The sequence below is a fragment of the Lepisma saccharinum genome, chromosome 26 (genome assembly GCF_977018435.1).
Source record: "Lepisma saccharinum chromosome 26, izLepSacc3.1, whole genome shotgun sequence".
NCBI classification, from domain to species: domain Eukaryota; kingdom Metazoa; phylum Arthropoda; class Insecta; order Zygentoma; family Lepismatidae; genus Lepisma; species Lepisma saccharinum.
The window spans coordinates 17537408-17558445 of NC_139254.1; the positions used below are offsets into that span (position 1 = coordinate 17537408).

Below are 21038 nucleotides of genomic sequence, written 5' to 3' on the forward strand. Positions count from 1 at the left end.
AACAGTCGCCAGACTAATAAACAGGCCACACAAGCACCCTTATCACTTCAGTCTCATGTCTACTTTCAGGACCTCCTTAAAAACCGGTTTCTAGCCCCCTTCGCCAGCTTACGTTAGTGGGTGTCTTAATAAAGATGCATAAAAAATGTGTGCAGATCGATGGCGACTAGTTTGAACACCTCCTTTTATAAATCTGGTAAGTAAATGACTTTTTATAATAATTACAGCAACTGCTGTGCGCTTACTTCATCGACACACTACGATGCCGACAAACGCCGATAGCGCCTGGCTTGCTGATAGCGCAAACAGCGGCGCGGCGGTCTACACTTCAATGGATCACATTGTATATATATATATGTGTGTGTGTGTGTGTGTTTCTATATACATATATAAACTTATAAACTTTAAAATAATATACAGAAAGGCGAAGTAAAATAATACAAATGAACGAATTAAAAATAATGACCAATTTTATAGGTAAATATTCACTGGAGCACAATTAACATTACAATGTGTGATATTTATGTTCATCTTGTGACATTGTAGCATGAAATTACAACTGTAAGTTTCAAATCTTGTACTTTGCACAAAATAATGAACAACGTAATGATTCAAACTTTGGTAGTGAATCCTAATTTAATCAAAATTTAACAAAAGTTTCGGAATATTACATTTTCCAACACTACAAAAAGTTAGGCAGGCGCCCCCACACAAACTACAACTTTCGCCCCTATAAAAACAACCAGCCTAAATTACTTCTCTATATGCTATAATGGTCATGTGCTATGTAGGGGAAGTGGGGAGAATATAACCACATTAAGACAAAATTGCTAATATAATTAACAGATTTATTGAAATGAAAATAAGTTTCATATTGAAAATGAAGATCATTTACACCGAATTGCTGTGCTGAATTTCCCCCAAATTGCAACCTTTTATGTAAGTTGGTACTACTGCGTTAGACGAGCCACAGCACTATGATGCATTTCGTAGTACGCGATCCACTTTTCTAGCTTTGTTTTTACTACATCCATGAATCATTATCTCAAGTAATATTCTGCTCAGATCTTAACTCCTACTAGACAATAACAGCAGTTGTATTTTTTTTAGTACAATTGCCAGAAGAACTTCCCTTTAAGCAGGTCGAGAACGCTTATTTTCACCAGTGCAGACTCAATCAAGACTCCACCGACGTTGTCAACGAACAGTTGATTTTTTTTAACTGCACACAGAATGCGCTGTGACCAGGGTGGATAAAAATATGATTTTTTGGTAACTGTTTGATCTCGGGAGAACGCATTTCTTCAATTTTACACAAGAAACTACTTACGGAAATGAGTTTCTGTAGCATTTTGAAAGTTCGTGGAGGTATTGTCTCTCATTGTTGAATCTATTGGACCGGGAATTCATGTGTTTTTGAAGATAAATATATTTCCGACGCACGCTTGCTTCCTCTACGCCGGATGTTACGTACGTTTGCTGACGTAACACGCTGTCAGTGTTTCCAACCACGCTTTTTTTTCAAAGAAAATAAAAAAAAACTAAGTACCACCCCAAATTTTAACTGTTTGCCTAACCTAACTGAACCTAACCTAACATTACCGTGAATGGCTTTTGGGGCTATGCGTGAATGGTTTGTGGGACATTTTTCGGTTAGGAACCCAAATTTTAACTATGTTTGCCTAACATAACCTAACCTAACCTAACCTTACCGTGAATGGTTTCTGGGGCTATCGTGAATTGTTTTTGGGGCTATCCGTGAATGGTCTGTAGGGCATTTTTCGATTAAGAAGGTTGGAAACACTGCATACTCGTAATTTGAAAAATTGAAATTATTTCCGCGAGAAAAGCAAACCTGCTATGGAAATGTTTTTCATTGTCTTAATGAAACTATAATAATTCAGTAACTTTTCTTCCAGTGAAAATAAAACATTATGGGTGGACTTTAAATTGTAACTTTAAATATTTTTATTGCCTTTGTAGCTGAAGGTTGGCAATTTTTTAATGATCGTTTGCAAAATATCAGCTACCATGTTTATTTGCAGTTTAATGAAAATGACACTATTTAACGTTTAACATGATTAGTATTTTGTATATTTTTCTAAACAAAATGTTTCCTATTCTTCCCAATGAATATTATTGAATTTTAAATTAAGATAATTTAAATGTGTTTACGGTTTACATATTGCATTTACTTTCGTATGAGCTTCATCCTTTCTGTTCCTCTCTTAGAGCCTAATAAAAACCATTAAATCATTACATGATTAATGTACTTTCTCGAAAAGTGATTCTGTATGTACATTATTCGATAAATTATTTATTTAAAGTGATTGAAATCAGTAATTTTTTTTTTAAAAAATCACCTGATTTAAATCGCGATTTTAATCAACCTGATTTAAGTCAATCAACCTTGGCTGACGCAATAACATTAATTGTGCCCTAATTTCCCACGTGCTCATTTTTGACACCAGTTAAGGTTACCAGATCGCGATAAGGGAAACGTAGGACACAATGTTCCAAAATGTAGGACACAAAACATTCACAACAAATAATACACATTTCTAGAAACATTTCTAGAACACGTTAGAAATTAATGTAAAATTTACACTTTTCACCTTCAAAAAATGATTTCTTAATGAATTCTTAAATGCAAATTTTCCAAATTTGTAAACAACACTGAACAATAATACACTTCTCACTACACATGTTTTAACATGTACTTCTCAGAGGAGCCAATTTTTATCAGAATGTCAGGTTTAGTCAAAATCTATTTATGAGAGACTGAACAATCAAACTCTTTGAAATTATACTGAACCCCAGTACCAAACTTTTTACAGACTTTTTGAAAAAAAAAAAAACCTCCCATGACTCCGTTGTGCTGATGGTAATGAAAGTACTCTCTCGTTATGACCTGGAATGGGAAACAACTATTCAGCAATTACCGGAATTTGAAATGGTTCGAGAAGTTTCATCTTGAGTATTTTTTAGCTCAACATCTTTGTTCTCTATACCCCCTGCCCTGAGTTACAATCAAAATATTGAATAAGAATGGGAAACGCCTTGTTCCATCAGCATAAACCCGAAGGCAAGAAATTTTCTCAGGCATTGAACAGTGAGAATATGGCCCAAAAAGCTTGTTCATTAATTGCTTCCGTTTTTGTTCTAGCAGAAACTTTTATTTTCTTCTTGGACAATAACTGAATCAAAATAAATTTCACTATTGAATTTGGGAGTGCAGTCCATAGACTTGTAACTTGCATGATTTCTCTTTGTTCAACTGAAACATGTATTTACGCAATTAATATTATGTTACACTCAAAATTAGGACATTTATGATAATTTTCAAATTCCTCCCGGACGCCGGACATAAGGGTAAAACGTAGGACATGTCCGGGAAAAACCGGACGTCTGGTAACCCTACCCCCAGTTCCAATAACCATATAGTGCGAGTGTATTGAGAAATGATCGTCCTTTGTCTGTTCCGGGACACCAAACACCTAGGTTGACGTCGAACTTGAATTACAGCCTCGAAATAAGGATTGTTCAAGTCTGTTTCAAAACGACGTCGAGTTCATATATGCTCTTGTTTTAGACAAACTTCCAAGTTATTGGATGTGAACTTTCTCTTCCACAGTTAGAGGTTCGAACGGAGAGATCAGCGAGGAGAACTGCCTTGAGGGGTGCGTGTGGGACAGCACGACTTCAACCTGCAACCTTCCACCTAACAACATTTACGGATACGTTCTCAACTACACCGACAGTAATGACACCATTCGTCTCAGTAAAGTGGGGCCTAGCTTATATGGAGACGATATAGCTGATATACAACTACAAGTTATTCATTATGGTGACAATGTTGTTAGGATAAAGGTATGGTGTAAATAGAAACTGTAAGGGTCTATTAGTTACTAAATTAGCATTCTATTTATTTATTTATTTAATAGAAGATTCCAAATACAGCGTTAGCCATTTTACATTGGAACGATTTTATAGAACATAAGGACAAACAAATAATAACATAATACAACAAAAATAATAACAGAAAAATTACATGTGGTTAAGAGACTTACATACTTTTAGTTAACTTTCTTCTAAAGCGGTCCAGATTTTCAAAAATGTCTATTTGGCTTCCTAGATTATTATATTCACTGGGCAGTCTATGGAAGAGAGCGCTGGATGAGTCACAATCTCGGCTTCTAAGAAGCAAAAAGTTGAGTGCTTCTTGTTGAGCGGTCAGGTACACGAAAGTGAATTTCCTGAAGAAGGCGGTCACTTCTCATGTTGCCATTCACTATTTTATGTAGAAATATATGGTCAACCAGTCTGTCTCTCTTGAGGAGTTTGGATTTTTAACATTTGCAGGAGGGTGGACTTTTGCAAGTGTTTTGTGGACGGAATTCGGTGTCGAACAATGGCCAGGAAGAAATTTAGGACGGTATTTAGTCTATCTGAATTTGAGGGGCATGCCATAGACCAGATCGAAGGACAGTATTCAATTTTAGGTGACACAAAAGATTTGTAAAAGGTGCTGAGGGCAGTCAAGTTGTTTATTTCCGTGAAACGATAGAGAAGACCCAGCATACGCATTGAACTCCTTGTGACTGTTGATCTGTTAATATAGCAGTAGTTTTCTTGCCTTGAAATGAATTCATGCTTTACTGCCAAGTAACGACTTCATCGGTGTTTTGTTTGCTTTCTATATCAATATCTTTAACCTTGCGTCTTTCCCTTTCTCGGTTTATCTATATCTATATATCTATATATCTATAACTATATCTATATCTATCTATCTATCTATCTATCTATCTATCTATCTATCTATCTATCTATCTATCTATATATATATATATATATATATATATATATATATATATATATATATATATATATATATATATCTCTTACTTTGCTTTGTTCTTTCTGCCCCTCCCTCTCTTTGTATTTTCTCTGTTGATTTCAATATCTCTCGTTCTCTTTTGTAACGTGCGCGTACTCAAATCATCTTCTCTCTTGAAAGTTTTCAGTCATTTTTCTCTCCCTCTTCTCTCCTTTGTCTCTTTCTACCACACCAAAACACACACACACACTCTGTGAGTGTGTGTGCACGCGTGTGTGAGTCAGTTTCTCTCTCCATTTTCCATTTATATCCTTCGCACTCTTTTATTCTTTCTTTCCTGTGGGATTTTCTATCAACATATCTCTTTCTACATTTTTCTGTTTGTCTTTCAAACTGTCTTTTTTTTGCCATCCTTCTGACTCCCTCTCTCTTCCTCTTTCCATATACCTTTCTGTATGACTTCCCGATGGCGCAGTGGTAGCGTCGTCGCCTTGCAATCAAGGGATCCCGTGTTCGATACCCGGTGAAGGCACATAGTGGTTCGGATCCCACTTTAAACTGTAGGTCCAGTCAGGCCCGTAGCCAGGCAGGGGCCAGGGGGGCTCAGCCACAGAACATGGACAGCAGCTATTACATTAGCTCATCTTGTTTATGAGCTGACGTCTAAGTAGCTGCAAATATTTAGAAGATTATCTAGACTGAAAGTTCTTTCATAGGGGAGCTTCCTTATCTGTACCCTCACTGTCCCTGTTGCGACCTCCCGTTTAGACAGAAATCTGTGACTTTGATGTCATCGTGCAAATTCCCTTCGCATCTGCATCAGAGAGTTTAATTGCTTCGGCGGGACGTGACGTGGAATATACTCTCCGCACTGTAATTGAATATAGTGCACTTTTCTGTGTGTGATATAAATACAGTGACGTGCGGTGACGTCGACACTTGGGGTAGCAATGAGTGGCGTGCCCAACGGGTCATAATCGCCCCCCCCTTTTAGGGCCCGGTATTCCTAAAAGAAGAACGTCAAATACAGGAAAAATTGCAAAGTTAGGAATGACTACAAAAAATTGTACACATAACTTCCACCCACTTTCGAAAATCAAAAACGATTTGATTTGACTACTGAGCCAGAGATGCCGGGTTTGAATCTCGGCTTGGCACTGGGTGATCTTTGTGTGTCCCTTGCCCTTCATCAATTTTATCATATCGTCTTCGCGATTAGCCAAATATGGCGGAAAGCGAAGTAAAATATACTAAATCAAACAATCAATCAATGAATGTTTTGATTTGATTCGCTTTTTTATACATTTGTTTAATCGCGAAGATGATGCGACAAAATTAATGTCACCCATGTCCAGGTAGGGGTTCGAACCAGGAACTCCTGGTGTTGTAGCACGCTGTGGTAACCACTCCCCCACGGTTGGTTGATTTGATGGTTGATTTGACGTTTTAAGTCCACTTTATACACAGAAAGGCTAATCGGGACTAGACCTATAGTTTAATGTGGGATACGAACCACTATATGCCTCCATGGGGTACAGATCCGGTCGGCCGACAACAAACATGTGAGGAAGGCGCTAACCATTCGGATACGTGGGTATCGGTAAAGCAAACTGCATTTTTCCTGAGTAGTAATTTTCAGTTGAATTTTTGAAATACCATCTTTCGTTTTTTCAAAAATTTTGCATTGCTTGATTTCCATAATTTCCCCATCTCACGATCTCGTTACTGAAGGATCCGGACTCGAGCCCTGGCCTTTGCATGAGTGTTTATTTGCAACCACTCTTCACCCGTTTAATCTAATCAACGTTCATCGTCATGGCAGAAATTAGGTAAAGCGATGGAAGAGAGAAGAAAATACAAATAATTTCCTCCCAGTGCATCTGCAGGGCACTGTGAAACCAGGAGCCTAGAATTCTCTGTTTATGATTGTCCCTCACGACATTCCAAGCTCTTAGCTACTTATTCCGATTAAATCTATACAGCTAGAAAAAGCGATGGGTAACAAAACACAACTTTAAACAAACAATTTTTCTACTTTCTTCAATGATATTCATTTGGCTTTTTGAGTTCTGGGATACATTTTTCATTTCTAATTTTCTCATTATCCACTGCAGGCAGAGTATAACACATACGAACAAGAATGCTCGCTCGTCACGAATCCCGGCCTGAATTGTTCTTTGCGAGGTCCCTTCATCAATTTCATTATATCATCACTCATCCTCATTTTCGCGATAACCAAATGTGACAGAAAAGCGAAGTAAAATAAACCAACAACAAGAATTAGAACGAGCGTTCACTTTCCCAAATAAATAAATCCGTATTTATGATTGATTAGCTTATTCATTTTTTTATTGGAGGCCAAGAGATTAGTATATTTTAATAAAACACTACTAAAACGAGAGCAAGAGAGAGTGTGAGCACATATTTGTTATTTAACCATTATATATTCCATATTTTTAAAAAAAGCATAAACTTTTGTCTGCACATAAGACGTTCCAATTGCATAAATGATAAAAGCACATCCCATATTATACATACATATTGTACAACGTGTAAAAAGTAGTGTAAATACAGAAGACAGAAGTACTGCAGAAAAAAATCCCCTTAGTTCTTTAGAGGATTTCAAAGAAATCGAAGGACAACCAATCCCCTATCTGTCCTATAGGAGATAGACTGGAGGACCTGAAAGCACGGGCTTTCAACCATTGCAGCGGGGGCGAGGGGCAAGGGAGGTAGAGGCAGAAATCTTCCCTTCCGCTTCGAAAACCCGTTTCTACCTGGAACTGTGAGGCGGAGAAAGAGCGAGCTAGGTCGCTGAACGCACCGAGGGACGAGAAGCGCGTGAAAAAAGTGTTGCATATGAACTGTGGCTTCAACAAAACAATAAATATTGTGATTTGAAAATAATTAGAGATTTGAGATTGGTTGATCTATCTCTGCTAGACTAGCTACTCCTCAGTGCACGTTACTGTATAAATATCTGTATCACCCAAAGTAGTGTGGAGTGTGTAAGGGGTAATTTCAGTATCAGTCAAATAACACTTCAAGAGATGTTTCATTTTTCTAATGAAGTTTTTGCATGATATTTATAAATTCCATATAACTTAATGACCCCCCACACACAATTACGTTAATTAAATACTGTTATTTTTTTAAAAATGGGCTTTATTTAAAAAAGCTCCCCTGATTACCCGTGAGCCCCACTGGAGATCACTTCTAGCTGCGGGCCTGGGTCCGGATTAGCCTTACTGTGCTTAAAGTGGACTTAATACACCCAATTAACCAACCAAGCTCTGTCTTTCTTTTCTTCCAACACACGCTCTCTCTCTCTCTTTTCCTGTCTCTCTTTTTCCCTCTTTTATAATCCTCTTCGATGTCTTCTCTTTCTCTCTTTCAAACTCTCTCTCTTTCTCTGCCTCTACTTTGTATTTTTCTTCCGTTATTTTTCTCCCCCTGTGTCTGGAGTTAAATATATATATATTTCGTTCTCTCTGTTCCTTTTTCCTTTCCTCCCCATCCCCTCTGTGTGTGTCTGTATTATAGTGTTTTCTTTCTAATTCCATTTCATGCTCTCTCTTGTGTCTGCATCTCGTTGTCTCTACCTGTCTTCTAAGCAGGGTCGTTAAAGGTCCATGAATCCCGCACAATTTAAATTCGGTCCAAGTTGCGTATTGTTTCAATGAAAAAAGGTTCCTGGACCGAATTTAAATTGTCTGAAAAAGGTTCCTGTACCGTATTTAAATTCAACCAGGAAAAAGATTCTTAACGGTCCAGAACCCATTTACGCTTGCTGATTTTCTCTCCTGGACCGGAATTAAATTTATTTAAAATTCCTGAACCATTAACAACCCTGTTCTTAAAATCGACATACCCCCCCACAAATTCTTTAATTTACGTTTTTCAGAGCACGTTAAAGACAATTGAAAAGAAAATCAAGTTTTGAACAAGATAGTTTCGTTTTAAAGTTACAACTTTCAAGCATCTATCTGAAGAAATAAACGAAAAACATTACAACTTCTTCCACAGTGCTCTTCAATACTTTCGACTGCTATATGTGTTGACCTATCTTGATCAGTTCTCAGATCCCAACGACCAGCGCTTTGAAGTACCGCTTGAATTGAACCTGCCAGAGGAAGAAGTGACAGAAGATGCCCAGGCCGTCGTGGTCATCACGGCCTCTCCATTCGAGATATCTGTGGAGCGACTGCACTCTGGAGAAATGTAAGTGATGGTAATTTGAGAAATGGCTACTTATGAACTGCGTAGTGTGAGAAGTTATAAATTTAAGTTTTATATGGATTTCATATAACCTGCACCTACATACAGTAAGATAGTGGATGACAATAAACATTACAGAACAGACGTATCACCATAATTTTTAGAACTAATAGAATAACCAATGGCGAAGCGTGATATTTTTACGTAGTCATCGCAAGATTTGCCAAACATCAAGGTCGATCTTTCAACGGAAGGGGGGGGGGGACAATATTTATCTGCGAAAAACGCCAAGGTCATTGCCAAATCAATGTAAAAGCTCATACCATACACCTTACGACTACAAAAGACACATAATTCTATCCCATACAACGAGAAACTGAAATGCAAACATCTCAACTGTCACGTTTAAAGGTAAGAAGAACTTTTATGGTTCGCCTTCAATTGTTTTGATCAAGAGCGTATATTGTAGGCTAGCTGGGCTATCTGCGAAGCCTGAAGTCTAGAGAATAAAATACAGGAGAAAAATCGATCAGAAATTATAAATATTATTATTCATATCAGTGAGATGATGATGCTGATTCTGGAGTTGGCAACCTGATTTCCTATGAGTTGGCAACCTGATTTCCTATGAGTTGGCAACCTGATTTCTTATGAGTTGGCAACCAGATTTCCTATGAGTTGGCAACCTGATTTCTTAGGAGTTGGTTAACTTATTTCTATTCATAGCCTAAGACCACATGATATAGTGAGATAGACCAGATCTTGGACTCAGTATACGCCACTGGTTTTGATAATGAAAAGCATATTCGTATCGTTCAATGTGCGCTTTTCCTCTTAACAAGTGGAAATAGCAGACATTCGAGTGGTGTGCCCAGGATTTTCGAAGAGAGGGGGGTTACGTGTACTTCTTAGTAGTATTCCTTAAATCCTCATTTTGCCATTTTTTCCTGTCTTTATGATCCAAACCACCCCACCTTGAGCACGCCACTGGACACTCAGAAGAATCTTGATGACTCCAGACAAACCCTGCCGTGGTTGTAAACATAGGGATGGGGACTGAAAAAAATGGCCTGTTATGACCCAGACCTTCAAGAGTGGTGCAAAGTACATGTCGTTGGACCTGTTCGGAAGCGTTCGGCTGTTCTCGGCACCGGCAGAGACCAGAGAGATTCGCACCATTCTGCGATGAGCTGGGCCGACGTACACCATTGCCTTCAATAGGAAACTGGCGGGAGGGTTCGGCGCAAGGGGTAGTACTGGGGCCTCATTTCGATGCGCTAAGATTAGCGAATCTCTTGCGTATTTCGAGCTGCTTCAAGCTGCCGCTTGGCTTATTTCGCACAAAACATGCGAGTATTCTGACTTATTATTTTTACTGCTTCTCTAAAATATATAAAATGCAATATTTTTATTATTTTGCTTGATCATCGCCGCATCTGTCATGAGAATAACGGAGTTTCAAGTTCTTGTTTCAAAAATGTAATTTAGTTTGAGCTGCTTAAATGGAACATAAGTTTTCTAGCTACTCAATTTAAAACTTAACAAAGTTTCAGTAACTTGTTTTAACAGGGTGTCTACCACAATAAGAAATCCAAAATTTTTGACTTTTTTTTTACCTTTCTTTCCTTTTTCGAACATGTATTTAATCGCCCACTACTTAGATATAGTTGGAAATTAAGAAAAATATATTTTTTTCAATGAAAAACCCCTACCACAAGCCCGCTTAAGATGAAAACTGAAGCTGTAATTTAACGAGATTTAGACTTGATTTCATTATTATTGCTTGTAAAAATTAATGCTTCATACTTCATCCTGGATGGGGAATGGCAACATTACATTATTATTTTCACAAAACTTCACACATATAAGAATGTAATTCTTGAGAAACAAATCCAAACAATCATAACCACAACTCAATACAATTTTAGATTTCCAAATATTCAATTTTTATCAAATCCCGCTACAAGTATATAACAATGTAAATTCACTATACTGTAAAAAAGAATAGCAAAAATTCTTGACCACAAGCATAATTTCTTGACACTTTCTTGACATTTTTGACTGGTATACACCCTGTTTAAGCAACTCAGAGTTTCAGCTACTTACTGGAGTTTCAATTACTTAGTTCAAGAATGTTACAAAGTTTCAACTACTTAGTTGAAAAAGTAACAATAGTTCAGATCCTTAATTGAAAATTTAAGAAAAATTTTCGGTACTTAGTTGAAGGAAACAAGTGTTTTCAAGCAACTTACTTGAAAGAAACAAGTGTTTTCAAGCAACCTACTTGAAAAAGTGACAGAATTTCAGCAGATTATTACTTGAAAAATTAACAAATTTTCGGTTACTTAGTTGAAGGAAGCAAGTGTTTTCAATCAACTTACTTGAAAAAGTCTTAGAATTTCAGTTACTTGAAAAATGAACAATTTTTTTGTTAGTTGAAAGAAACAAGTGTTTTCAACCAACTTAGTTGAAAAAGTAACAATAGTTCATTCAGCTCCTTAATTGAAAATTTAAGAAAAATTTTCGGTACTTAGTTGAAGGAAACAAGTGTTTTCAAGCAACTTACTTGAAAGAAACAAGTGTTTTCAAGTAACTTACTTGAAAGAAACAAGTGTTTTCAAGCAACTTACTTGAAAAAGTGACACAATTTCAGCAGCTTATTACTTGAAAAATTAACAAATTTTCGGTTACTTAGTTGAAGGAAGCAAGTGTTTTCAATCTACTTACTTGAAAAAGTCTTAGAATTTCAGTTACTTACTTGAAAAATGAACAATTTTTTTGTTAGTTGAAAGAAACAAATTTGAGAAACATTTTCGGTACTTAGTTGAAAGAAACAAGTGTTTTCAAGCAACTTACTTGAAAAAGTGACAGAATTTCAGCAGCTTATTACTTGAAAAATTAACAAATTTTCGGTTACTTAGTTGAAGGAAGCAAGTGTTTTCAAGCAACTTAGTCGATCAAAGTAACAAAATTTCAAGTACTAATTTTAGAAAGTAACAAACTTTGAGTCAACGGATGAAAGAAACAAGTGTTTCAAGCAACATAGTTGAAGAAAGTAACAGAATTGCAGCTACACAGTTGAAAAGTAACAATAGTTTTAGCTAGTTATTTGAAAAAGTAATAGTTGAAGAAAGCAATAGAATTTCTACTACTTAGTTGAAGTAATTGAGTTTGTTATAGTTGAAAAATTAGCTGAGTCATGATAGAACTTTGGCATTTGAAGTTTCAGCTTTCTGAAATTATTTTTAAAACACCTACGTACAAGTAACTGATCGCTTGGTGGTCCCTTGCCTTGAGTTCAAGTAGTCCCAGGTTAGATCCCGATGGAATCCTCAAAATTTCGACCCAGCATCATTAGAACAATCTGGGGTTCTCTGCAAAGACAGATGTACAGGACACCAGCGAGAAAATAGCGGCGATGGGACCCTATATCCTGAGCACTCGTCACCAATGAAAAGTCTTTAGGAAGGCATAGGCACTTAAAGAGCTGTTGGTTGCTCGTTGCAGTTTAGTTATATATATAATTTTTAACTTCCGGTCTAGTGAAATGCCTAATTGATCCATTACTTTGTTTCATTGTTGCAGACTGTTCAACACTGCTATTGGTGGACTTACTTTCGCCAATCAGCTTCTGACATTCGCGACCAGGTTGCCATCTGAGAACATCTATGGATTTGGGGAGGACACTCACTTGAGGTTCAAGAGGGAGTTGGATGGAACCACGTGGCCTTTGTTCACCAGGGACGAGATACCACCAGTCGACGTAAGTGTTTGTGTGTGTGTGTGTGTGTGTGTGTGTGTGTGTGTGTCTATATATATATATACACATTTATATCAGACATATCCAAAAAACTAGATGAGATATTTGCCTACTCTATATCTTTCCATAGCCACTATTCGATATTTAAAATTAACCGATATGCCATCTGGTGGGATTTTCAGGAACTACTCTATGTAGGATACGTTGTGTTGAAGTCGTTTAAAGCATGGGGAATATGCGAAAGAGTAAGGTTCACTGTTCAGGTTCTTTTTTTGCTCTTAATAATTTTGTGTGTCAGAACAAATGAAAAGTTTTCATGTGTTTCTACCCCGTGGAATGAACAAAATGAAATTTGTAAAACTTAATTGATTGACAAAAGATTGGAATGGAGAATGACACTGTAATTCGGCAAGGCAATTACGAAGAATGCACGAGTCTGCTTACTTTATTTTTCGATGACACTCAACTCATCCACAAACGGTGCGAATGTCTCTGGTCTCTGCCGGTGCCGAGGACAGCCTAACGCTTCCGAACAGGCAGACAGGTCCAACGACCTGTACTTTCCACCACTCTTGAAGGTCTGGGTCATAACAGGCCCTTTTTTCAGCCCCCATCCCTATGTTTACAATCACGGCAGGGTTTGTCTGGAGTCATCAACATTTAAATTATCAAATATATTCAATATTCACGGACCTCTTATCAAACTACTTTCACTTTGCACAATAAAAAGCAAAAGGTTATCATATCTGGTTGCTCTTCGTCGTGGCTTCCTGTAGTTCCGATGTGCCTCAAGGACGTTCTCTAGGCCCCCTGTGTTTCACTCTTTTCATGTTCAGTATTATTGTATGCTGATGACTGCAAATTATTCCGAAACATTACCTCACTTCAGGACACGTGTTATATCCAAGACAATCTCAAACACATTGAACGCTGGTGTCAAGACTGGAATCTCAAATTAAATCCGGAAAAAATTGTTGTCATGAGGTTTACCCTAAAATCCAATAGCACAGCGCCATCCTACAAGTTATGCAACCAGGTTATTCCCTTCGTACGACAGCACAAGGATCTTGGTGTCATTTTTGATAGCAAACTGACTTTCAACCATCACATAGACTACATAACTTCGAAAGCTATGAAAACACTTGGACTAATCTACAGATTTACAGACATAACACACGTTTCTGCCCTCAAAACCTTTTTTACAATGTGTGTTGTTCTTATCCTTGAATATGGTTCCTATATCTGGTCATTGGCATATGAAAGCAATATAAAGAAACCAGACAAAGCTGTAAGTTTTTTCGAAAGAATAGCCAAACAGAGATGTCCAACCCTTGCAAACATCTCTAAACATGAAATTCTATCCACTCTACAAATTCATGACCTTTCTTTTCGCTGTCAACTCTCAGATTTAACACTTCTCTTCAGAATCATTAATGGACAACTTTTTACCAATGAACTGTTGCCACTTTGCAATATCAGAATCCCACGTTCCAACAGCAAATGCAACAACTTATTTTACATTAAATCTTCAAGGCTATCTTTAGAACAAAGATCACTTCTCTACAGGCTACAAACCATTTACAACTCACTAAGAGACACTCCGGGCTTTAATTTACCAAAACAGACTTACAGAACGGCGTGCATAAAGCAGCTGAAGAGTAAATAATCTTCTTTTGCCCTAGTTGTTATTATTCTTGTTATATATATACATATATACCGGGTGGTCCAAAAGTCCCGGAACGGTTACATATCGTGAGGGTCTACCATATACTCTATTGAAAGGTCTTGACGTGCAGATTCCGAATCTGCGATCGCTTTCACTCTAGCTCAATCTGAAAATTTAAATTCGCCATATCTCCGTTCCTAATTGAGCTAGGAGGATGGTTGATAACTCGTTGGACTCTGAATGAAGTCGTCTTTCCGATTCCACAATACAAAATAGGGGTTTCACCCCGGGGCGGGGGTGGGGAATCAAGTGTGATATCATTGAATAGCTTCCTTTCACTTATTAAACACGCATTTTTTCGTTTTCCGATTCGATGTGTATTTCTCATGACGTGTGACCTTTCCGGGACTTTTGGACCACCCGGTATATACATGTGTGTGTATGTGTCCATCTTATTATTTTGTTTAGTTATTTTCCAGTTGATATCCTTATGTAAAATGGATTTTTATGTATTCAGGATTTTTCAAATAAATAAATAAGTTTACATTACCATGAAAGTAAAGTTTTAAATTGCACTTTATAAATAAAACTTTTGTCTTTTTCGAAAAGTCATGAAGAGTCTTACCCAATGCATCCATGTATTATGTATGTGTAAAATTTGGAACAGGTGTAGGCAAATTAAAAGAGAGAAGAATTACTTTGAGAATGAATTAATGTCAAATGTAACCAGAAAAAGAAAATGAATGTCGCTGTTTCATTCAGTACGATGTCCTTTTTCAGTGAGGATAGCCTGGTCATGAAATCATGACTATTATTATTAATGCAGCCTTCCTCTTTCGAGAAAGAACTGCAACGATATGTTCGCAATTTTCTCCTGCCCCAGCGTTTCAAGCACAGGTCAATTTCGATTTTTATATTTTCAAATAATTTCTGAGAGCCTCAGTGACAACATGAGGTGCAGATGATACAGCACTGCTTTGAAGAACCAGTGCGTATACATTAGTTTCGTCTGCGTTTTCCCTGTTATTTTTGCCTATCATAATTAAATGCTTCGTTCTCAGCACAGCTTCACCTTCGTTAGAGTTCCTGGAATTCACATCGCATTCGCAATATTTAAAAATATCGCGTAATTTCAACATTTTTACCTTACCAGCCATGACAACACGCTGCTATTTCGTACTACTGCTGAATGTAAACAAAGATTTATCCTACATAGAGCGGCCATATTGGAAGCGACACTAGCGCTCAGGTGGTAATTTTAATACGCAGAAGACCAACCAGACAACAGCGGTGGCGCCGAGAGTTACGACGTCGTGCTACTACGTGCACTTCGTTCTACTGGCTGCTGCGTTTTTTATCGCGGTGGATTGTCCGCTTCCCCGCTCCCTACTTCCCTTGCCAGCATATAGAGCGCCCGCCGTAAGACTGGAAAAGAGATATAGCAGTAATAAGGGCAACTATCTTACTAACTACCACATGTTTGTACGAACAAGTTTTCTCTGGTTCTTTTTTAAATAAGTAGCTAAAACCATTGTTACTTTTCAACTGTGTAGCTGCAATTGTTACTTTCTCCAACTATGTTGCTTAAAAAACTTTTTTTTTTTCAACCGGTGACTGAAAGTTTGTTACTTTTTAAACTTAGTACTTGAAATTTTGTTACTTTCATCAACTAAGTTGCTTGAAAACACTTGTTTCTTTCAACTAAGGGACCGAAAATTTGTTAATTTTTCAAGTAAGTAGCTGAAATTCTGTCACTTTTTTCAAGTAAGTTGCTTGAAAACACTTGTTTCTTTCAACTAAGTAACCGAAAATTTGTTAATTTTTCAAGTAAGTAGCTGAAATTCTGTCACTTTTTTTAAGTAAGTTGCTTGAAAACACTTGTTTCTTTCAACTAAGTAACCGAAAATTTGTTAATTTTTCAAGTAAGTAGCTGAAATTCTGTCACTTTTTTTAAGTAAGTTGCTTGAAAACACTTGTTTCTTTCAACTAAGTAACCGAAAATTTGTTAATTTTTCAAGTAAGTAGCTGAAATTCTGTCACTTTTTTTAAGTAAGTTGCTTGAAAACACTTGTTTCTTTCAACTAAGAAACCGAAAATTTGTTAATTTTTCAAGTAAGTAGCTGAAATTCTGTCACTTTTTCAAGTAAGTTGCTTGAAAACACTTGTTTCTTTCAACTAAGTAACCGAAAATTTGTTAATTTTTCAAGTAAGTAGCTGAAATTCTGTCACTTCTTTTAAGTAAGTTGCTTGAAAACACTTGTTTCTTTCAACTAAGTAACCGAAAATTTGTTAATTTTTCAAGTAAGTAGCTGAAATTCTGCTACTTTTCTCAACTAGGTAGTTGAAACTTTGTTAAATTCTTGAACTAAGTAATTGAAACTCCGTTACTTTTTCAAGTAAGTAGTCCGAGAACACTTGTTCGAATCACGTCGCCAGGAAAGCTACAATTCCTATTTACGGGTTTATAATTCATTTATTCAGCAACTGATGAAAAAATACAGGAGTCAAATATAACGCAAAGAGTAAGGAGTGACTCTGTCTCAAGTCATCCTCCCTTCCACGTAGTACTTGCACTATGCAGACTAACGAGGCTCTTTCGTCAGGACTCACAGCCAGTCTGTGCTGCTCGTGTTGTCATCCATACATGTTTGTGGTTGTCCCTTTACCCATTTCATATTATCATCATTCATCCTCATCTTCGCAATTATCCACAAATGACAGAAACCCAAAGTAAAATAAATTGAATCAATTATTCATTCAAACTTACTCAGGATTCGAACCTATTCTTTGTTCTCTGTAAGAACGAAGTCAATATAAACACACACACGTATCTTCTGATAAGTTCTATTGGTTATCCCAATAACGGTAGTGCAGGACACTTGCGCATAGGTGGTTGCTATATTGAAGTTGTTGAATCTTGTTATGAGCTGTACTGCTACGACCAATATATCCATGGGCAAAATAACACATAGGAAAGGATCTATTTCACGCAAGTCACCTGGTTTTTGCTTACATTAACTTCGTTCTTTCATTGGATGGAGAATAGTACATCTGGTAAATCTTAGTTTTGGCATTATCAGAATTGGAACGGCAATGTTTTATGTAGAGAAGTAATCAAAAGGATGAATTTAACATAACAATGTAATTTAAGGTGTTTTCGTTTTAGAGAGTTGTGAATCTTTACGGAGTGCATCCTTTCTACGAAGTCATTGAGAACGACGGGAACACACACGGAGTCCTCATCCTCAACAGCAATGCCATGGGTAAGCATCGATGGAAAACCCCATTCAATTATTTTTACTCATTCTAAATAAGAGTGTGTTCATTTTCTAAAACGTTTCGAAACAATGACAACTTCAATTGCCTATGAAAAACTTTTAAATATTAATTTTGATAAGGATGGTACAGGAGCAAGATAGGACTCGCAATTCGAAATTCAGATGCCTACAGGGGTGTCGCTATCGGGTGGAGAGGGGGACTGCCGCCCAACCTTCTGAGCAGACAAGGAGCCTGCATGAGAAATGCTTTGAATCATTGGGATCAGATCAGCAATTCACTAAAGGATGACAAGAAAGACAGACAGACAGACTGAGAGAGAGAGAGAGAGAGAGAGAGAGAGGAGGAGGAAAGTAAAATAAGATAATAAGAGGAAGAGAGACGGAAAGATAAAGAAATAGAGTAACATATGGAGAATTCAAAATAGAAAATAAAATAGGAAGAAGCAGAGATAAAATAACATACAATTAAATGGAGGAAGAAGGAGAAATAAAAAAGATAAACAAACAAAGAGAAAAAGAGAGGGAAAGAGAGAGAGAGAGAGGGAGAGAGAGAGAGAGAATGAAAGAAAGAGAGACGGACAATCACGCAGAGAACATCTAATAGTATTTTTCTGCACTCTTCAGTCCACGAACTAAAATCTATAATGGCTCCACTGAAGGATAGCCTTGTTGTCTTGGGTTTCAGTACAGAAATACGTTTCTGTACAAGAAACAACAAGAAGTGGTCTCTCTACAACTTCCTCCTTCTCAATCCCACCTCGCAATGCTCGTGTCGTTCTGTCTCGAATTTTTAAAATGCTAGTCAGTGGCTCGGTACCATCTTTAATTTCAAGTTTAAATCTTTCACTTGCAGCATTTTTTGTTGTTCGAATAAATTCATTGCCCTCGAAAATGTAAGAAACGATTCTTTGCATGTCCCTTAACTTGCCATACAATACTCATGTCCATCTTGGCACAATGGTCGCCATTTTGAATTCTGATTCAAAATGGTGTATTTTACTGGTTTATATTCAAAGAGCCTCAACTATTACATTCCTTTTTCATACTTTGTTTTAGAATACCGATTAACTGAAGGACCAACTTTAACATACAGAACAGTCGGTGGCATTCTGGATCTATTCTTCTTTCTGGGACCAACACCAGAGGACGTCGTGTCGCAATACTCTAGTCTGATTGGTCGTCCGTACCTGCCGCCATATTGGGGACTCGGCTTTCAACTGTCGAGATGGGGAGCAAATAACATTACTAAAATCCAAACCATGGTCAACAGAACGCGCTCCTGCGGCGTTCCGCAAGTAAGTAAATACTATACTCTAATTCGATTTGTTTTAAATGTAAACAATGGAACGAAATTTCACCAATCTGCAGGCAGGCACCGGCGATGAAAAGGGGACTCCTAGATCCTGAAATATTCGCTTCTCTGCAAGGCTTTCCCCCCATGTCTACCGTTATGCGTGGCCTTGCTGCACACATTCCTGGGTGTAAGTCATAATGTCTTCCAATGGCGTATGCAATAACTTCGTAAAGGAGCTGAAAACCATAACAGGATTATGTCCTCAATCTTTACCATCAGCCAGCATTCTCACCACTTACAGGGAGTCCATAAAGTCCTGCAAAAAACTAAAACTCTATAACTTTTTAGCTGTTGGGTTTAACAATACACATTTTTTGTGTGAGAAGGGTGGAAGTTTAAAGTTTTGTTCTGCCCACACTGCTCAGTGACTCTTGCACTGGTAATCACGTGATCATGTGACTTAAGATGGCGTCCATCCAGGAAAAGGCACAGTGTTGTCTGTGGTTTGCAGATTTAAAATCTTGTGTTTCAGTGCAGAGAAAGTTCCAGACAACATATGGGAAACCACCCCCAGCAAATTCAAGTATCAATAGATGATATGAAAAGTTCAAGGCAACGGGAAGTGTGTCAGATTTGCCACGCAGTGGAAGGCCAGGATCGAGTGACGATGTGATTCAGTCAGTGCAGGACAGCGTGCATTGAAATCGCTGAAACGAAGATCACTGGAACTGGGAATACCGAAGACAACATTACACAAGATCGTACGCAAGAAGGTGAAGGCCCGTTGAAATTTGTACACGATCTGAAAGACGAAGACTGTGACATGAGAATGCAGTTTCTTTACGAACAATTTCCAGGTAGATGGTTTGGCCGAAGAGGGCCCACACCTTGGCCTGCAAGATTACCAGACTTAACATCTTGCGATTATTGGTTGTGGGGACATGTAAAGACCGAGGTGTATTCACAGGAACCAGCTAATATGGATGACCTAAAAGAAAAAAATAAGAGATGTGATTCTGAATATCCCAGGAGAGCACCGTCAGCACGCAATTCTCGGTTTCACAAAAATACTGCAACAGTGTTTGGACGTGAATGGTGCACACTTAGAGGTTTGGCGATGAACCTAACAAGCAGGAAATAAACTTTGAACCTTGCTGTAAGTACACACAAAATATTTTGTTAATAAACTTAATAGTTTTCAAGTTATAGAGTTTTAGTTTTTTGCAGGACTTTATGGACTCCCTGTATAAGGATGATTGCAGAAAATGGGGGTTATTACCAGCGTAGTTAAAGGTCCAGCAATTTTAAATAATTTCAATTCCGGTCCAGGAGAGTAAAGAACCTTTTTTATCTGTAAAGTATTTCAATTGTGTTCAGGACCCTTTTTTTCTAGACCAATTTAAATATTGTCCAGAAACCTCTTTACAAATGAAACAATACGAAACTTGGACCGAATTTAAATTCTGCGAGAAAAAAAAGTTCCCGTCCTGTTACAGAACCAAATAGAACCGATTAGAATGTATGGATTTCTGAATCCTTAACAATCCCAGGGTTGTTAATTTCCAGGAATTGTAAATAAATTCAATTTCCGTCCGGAAGAGAAAAAAATCAGCAAGTGTAAATGGGTTCTAGGCTGTAAAGAACCTATTTAGATAACTATCCGATATCGCCCGAACGGATTTCTTCAAATTTGCAGGTGAAACTACTTACTGAAATCAGTTTCTGTAGCATTGTCGAAGTTCTTGGAGGTATTTTCTTTCGCGGAAACTGGAAACTTCACCATAGAATGCTGGAGAACAAGAAATAATCACTTGTTACGTAAGGAACTTGCATCTTCCGTAACATTAGGCCGTTGTTTCCATTATGTACGTGCAGATGACGCGAGCGTTGAAAGTCACGCGGTCTCGCCAGTGTTTCCAAACGTGCCTTTTTTTTTTTACGAGATTTTCTTTTAACTATGCTTACCAAACCTAATCCAACATAAC

General features: G+C 37.5%; 1 protein-coding gene across 1 annotated transcript in view; it reads left to right on the top strand.

Moving 5' to 3' along the window:
• Positions 1 to 21038, top strand: part of LOC145979395 (sucrase-isomaltase, intestinal-like) — a 176646-nt gene that overhangs the window by 117704 nt on the left and 37904 nt on the right. Inside the window, exons 26-30 of the mRNA XM_083112264.1 lie at positions 3635 to 3870; positions 8913 to 9058; positions 12641 to 12818; positions 17648 to 17744; positions 18816 to 19054. Coding sequence (XP_082968390.1) covers positions 3635 to 3870; positions 8913 to 9058; positions 12641 to 12818; positions 17648 to 17744; positions 18816 to 19054 — 896 coding nt within the window. The remainder of the gene's footprint in view (positions 1 to 3634; positions 3871 to 8912; positions 9059 to 12640; positions 12819 to 17647; positions 17745 to 18815; positions 19055 to 21038) is intronic.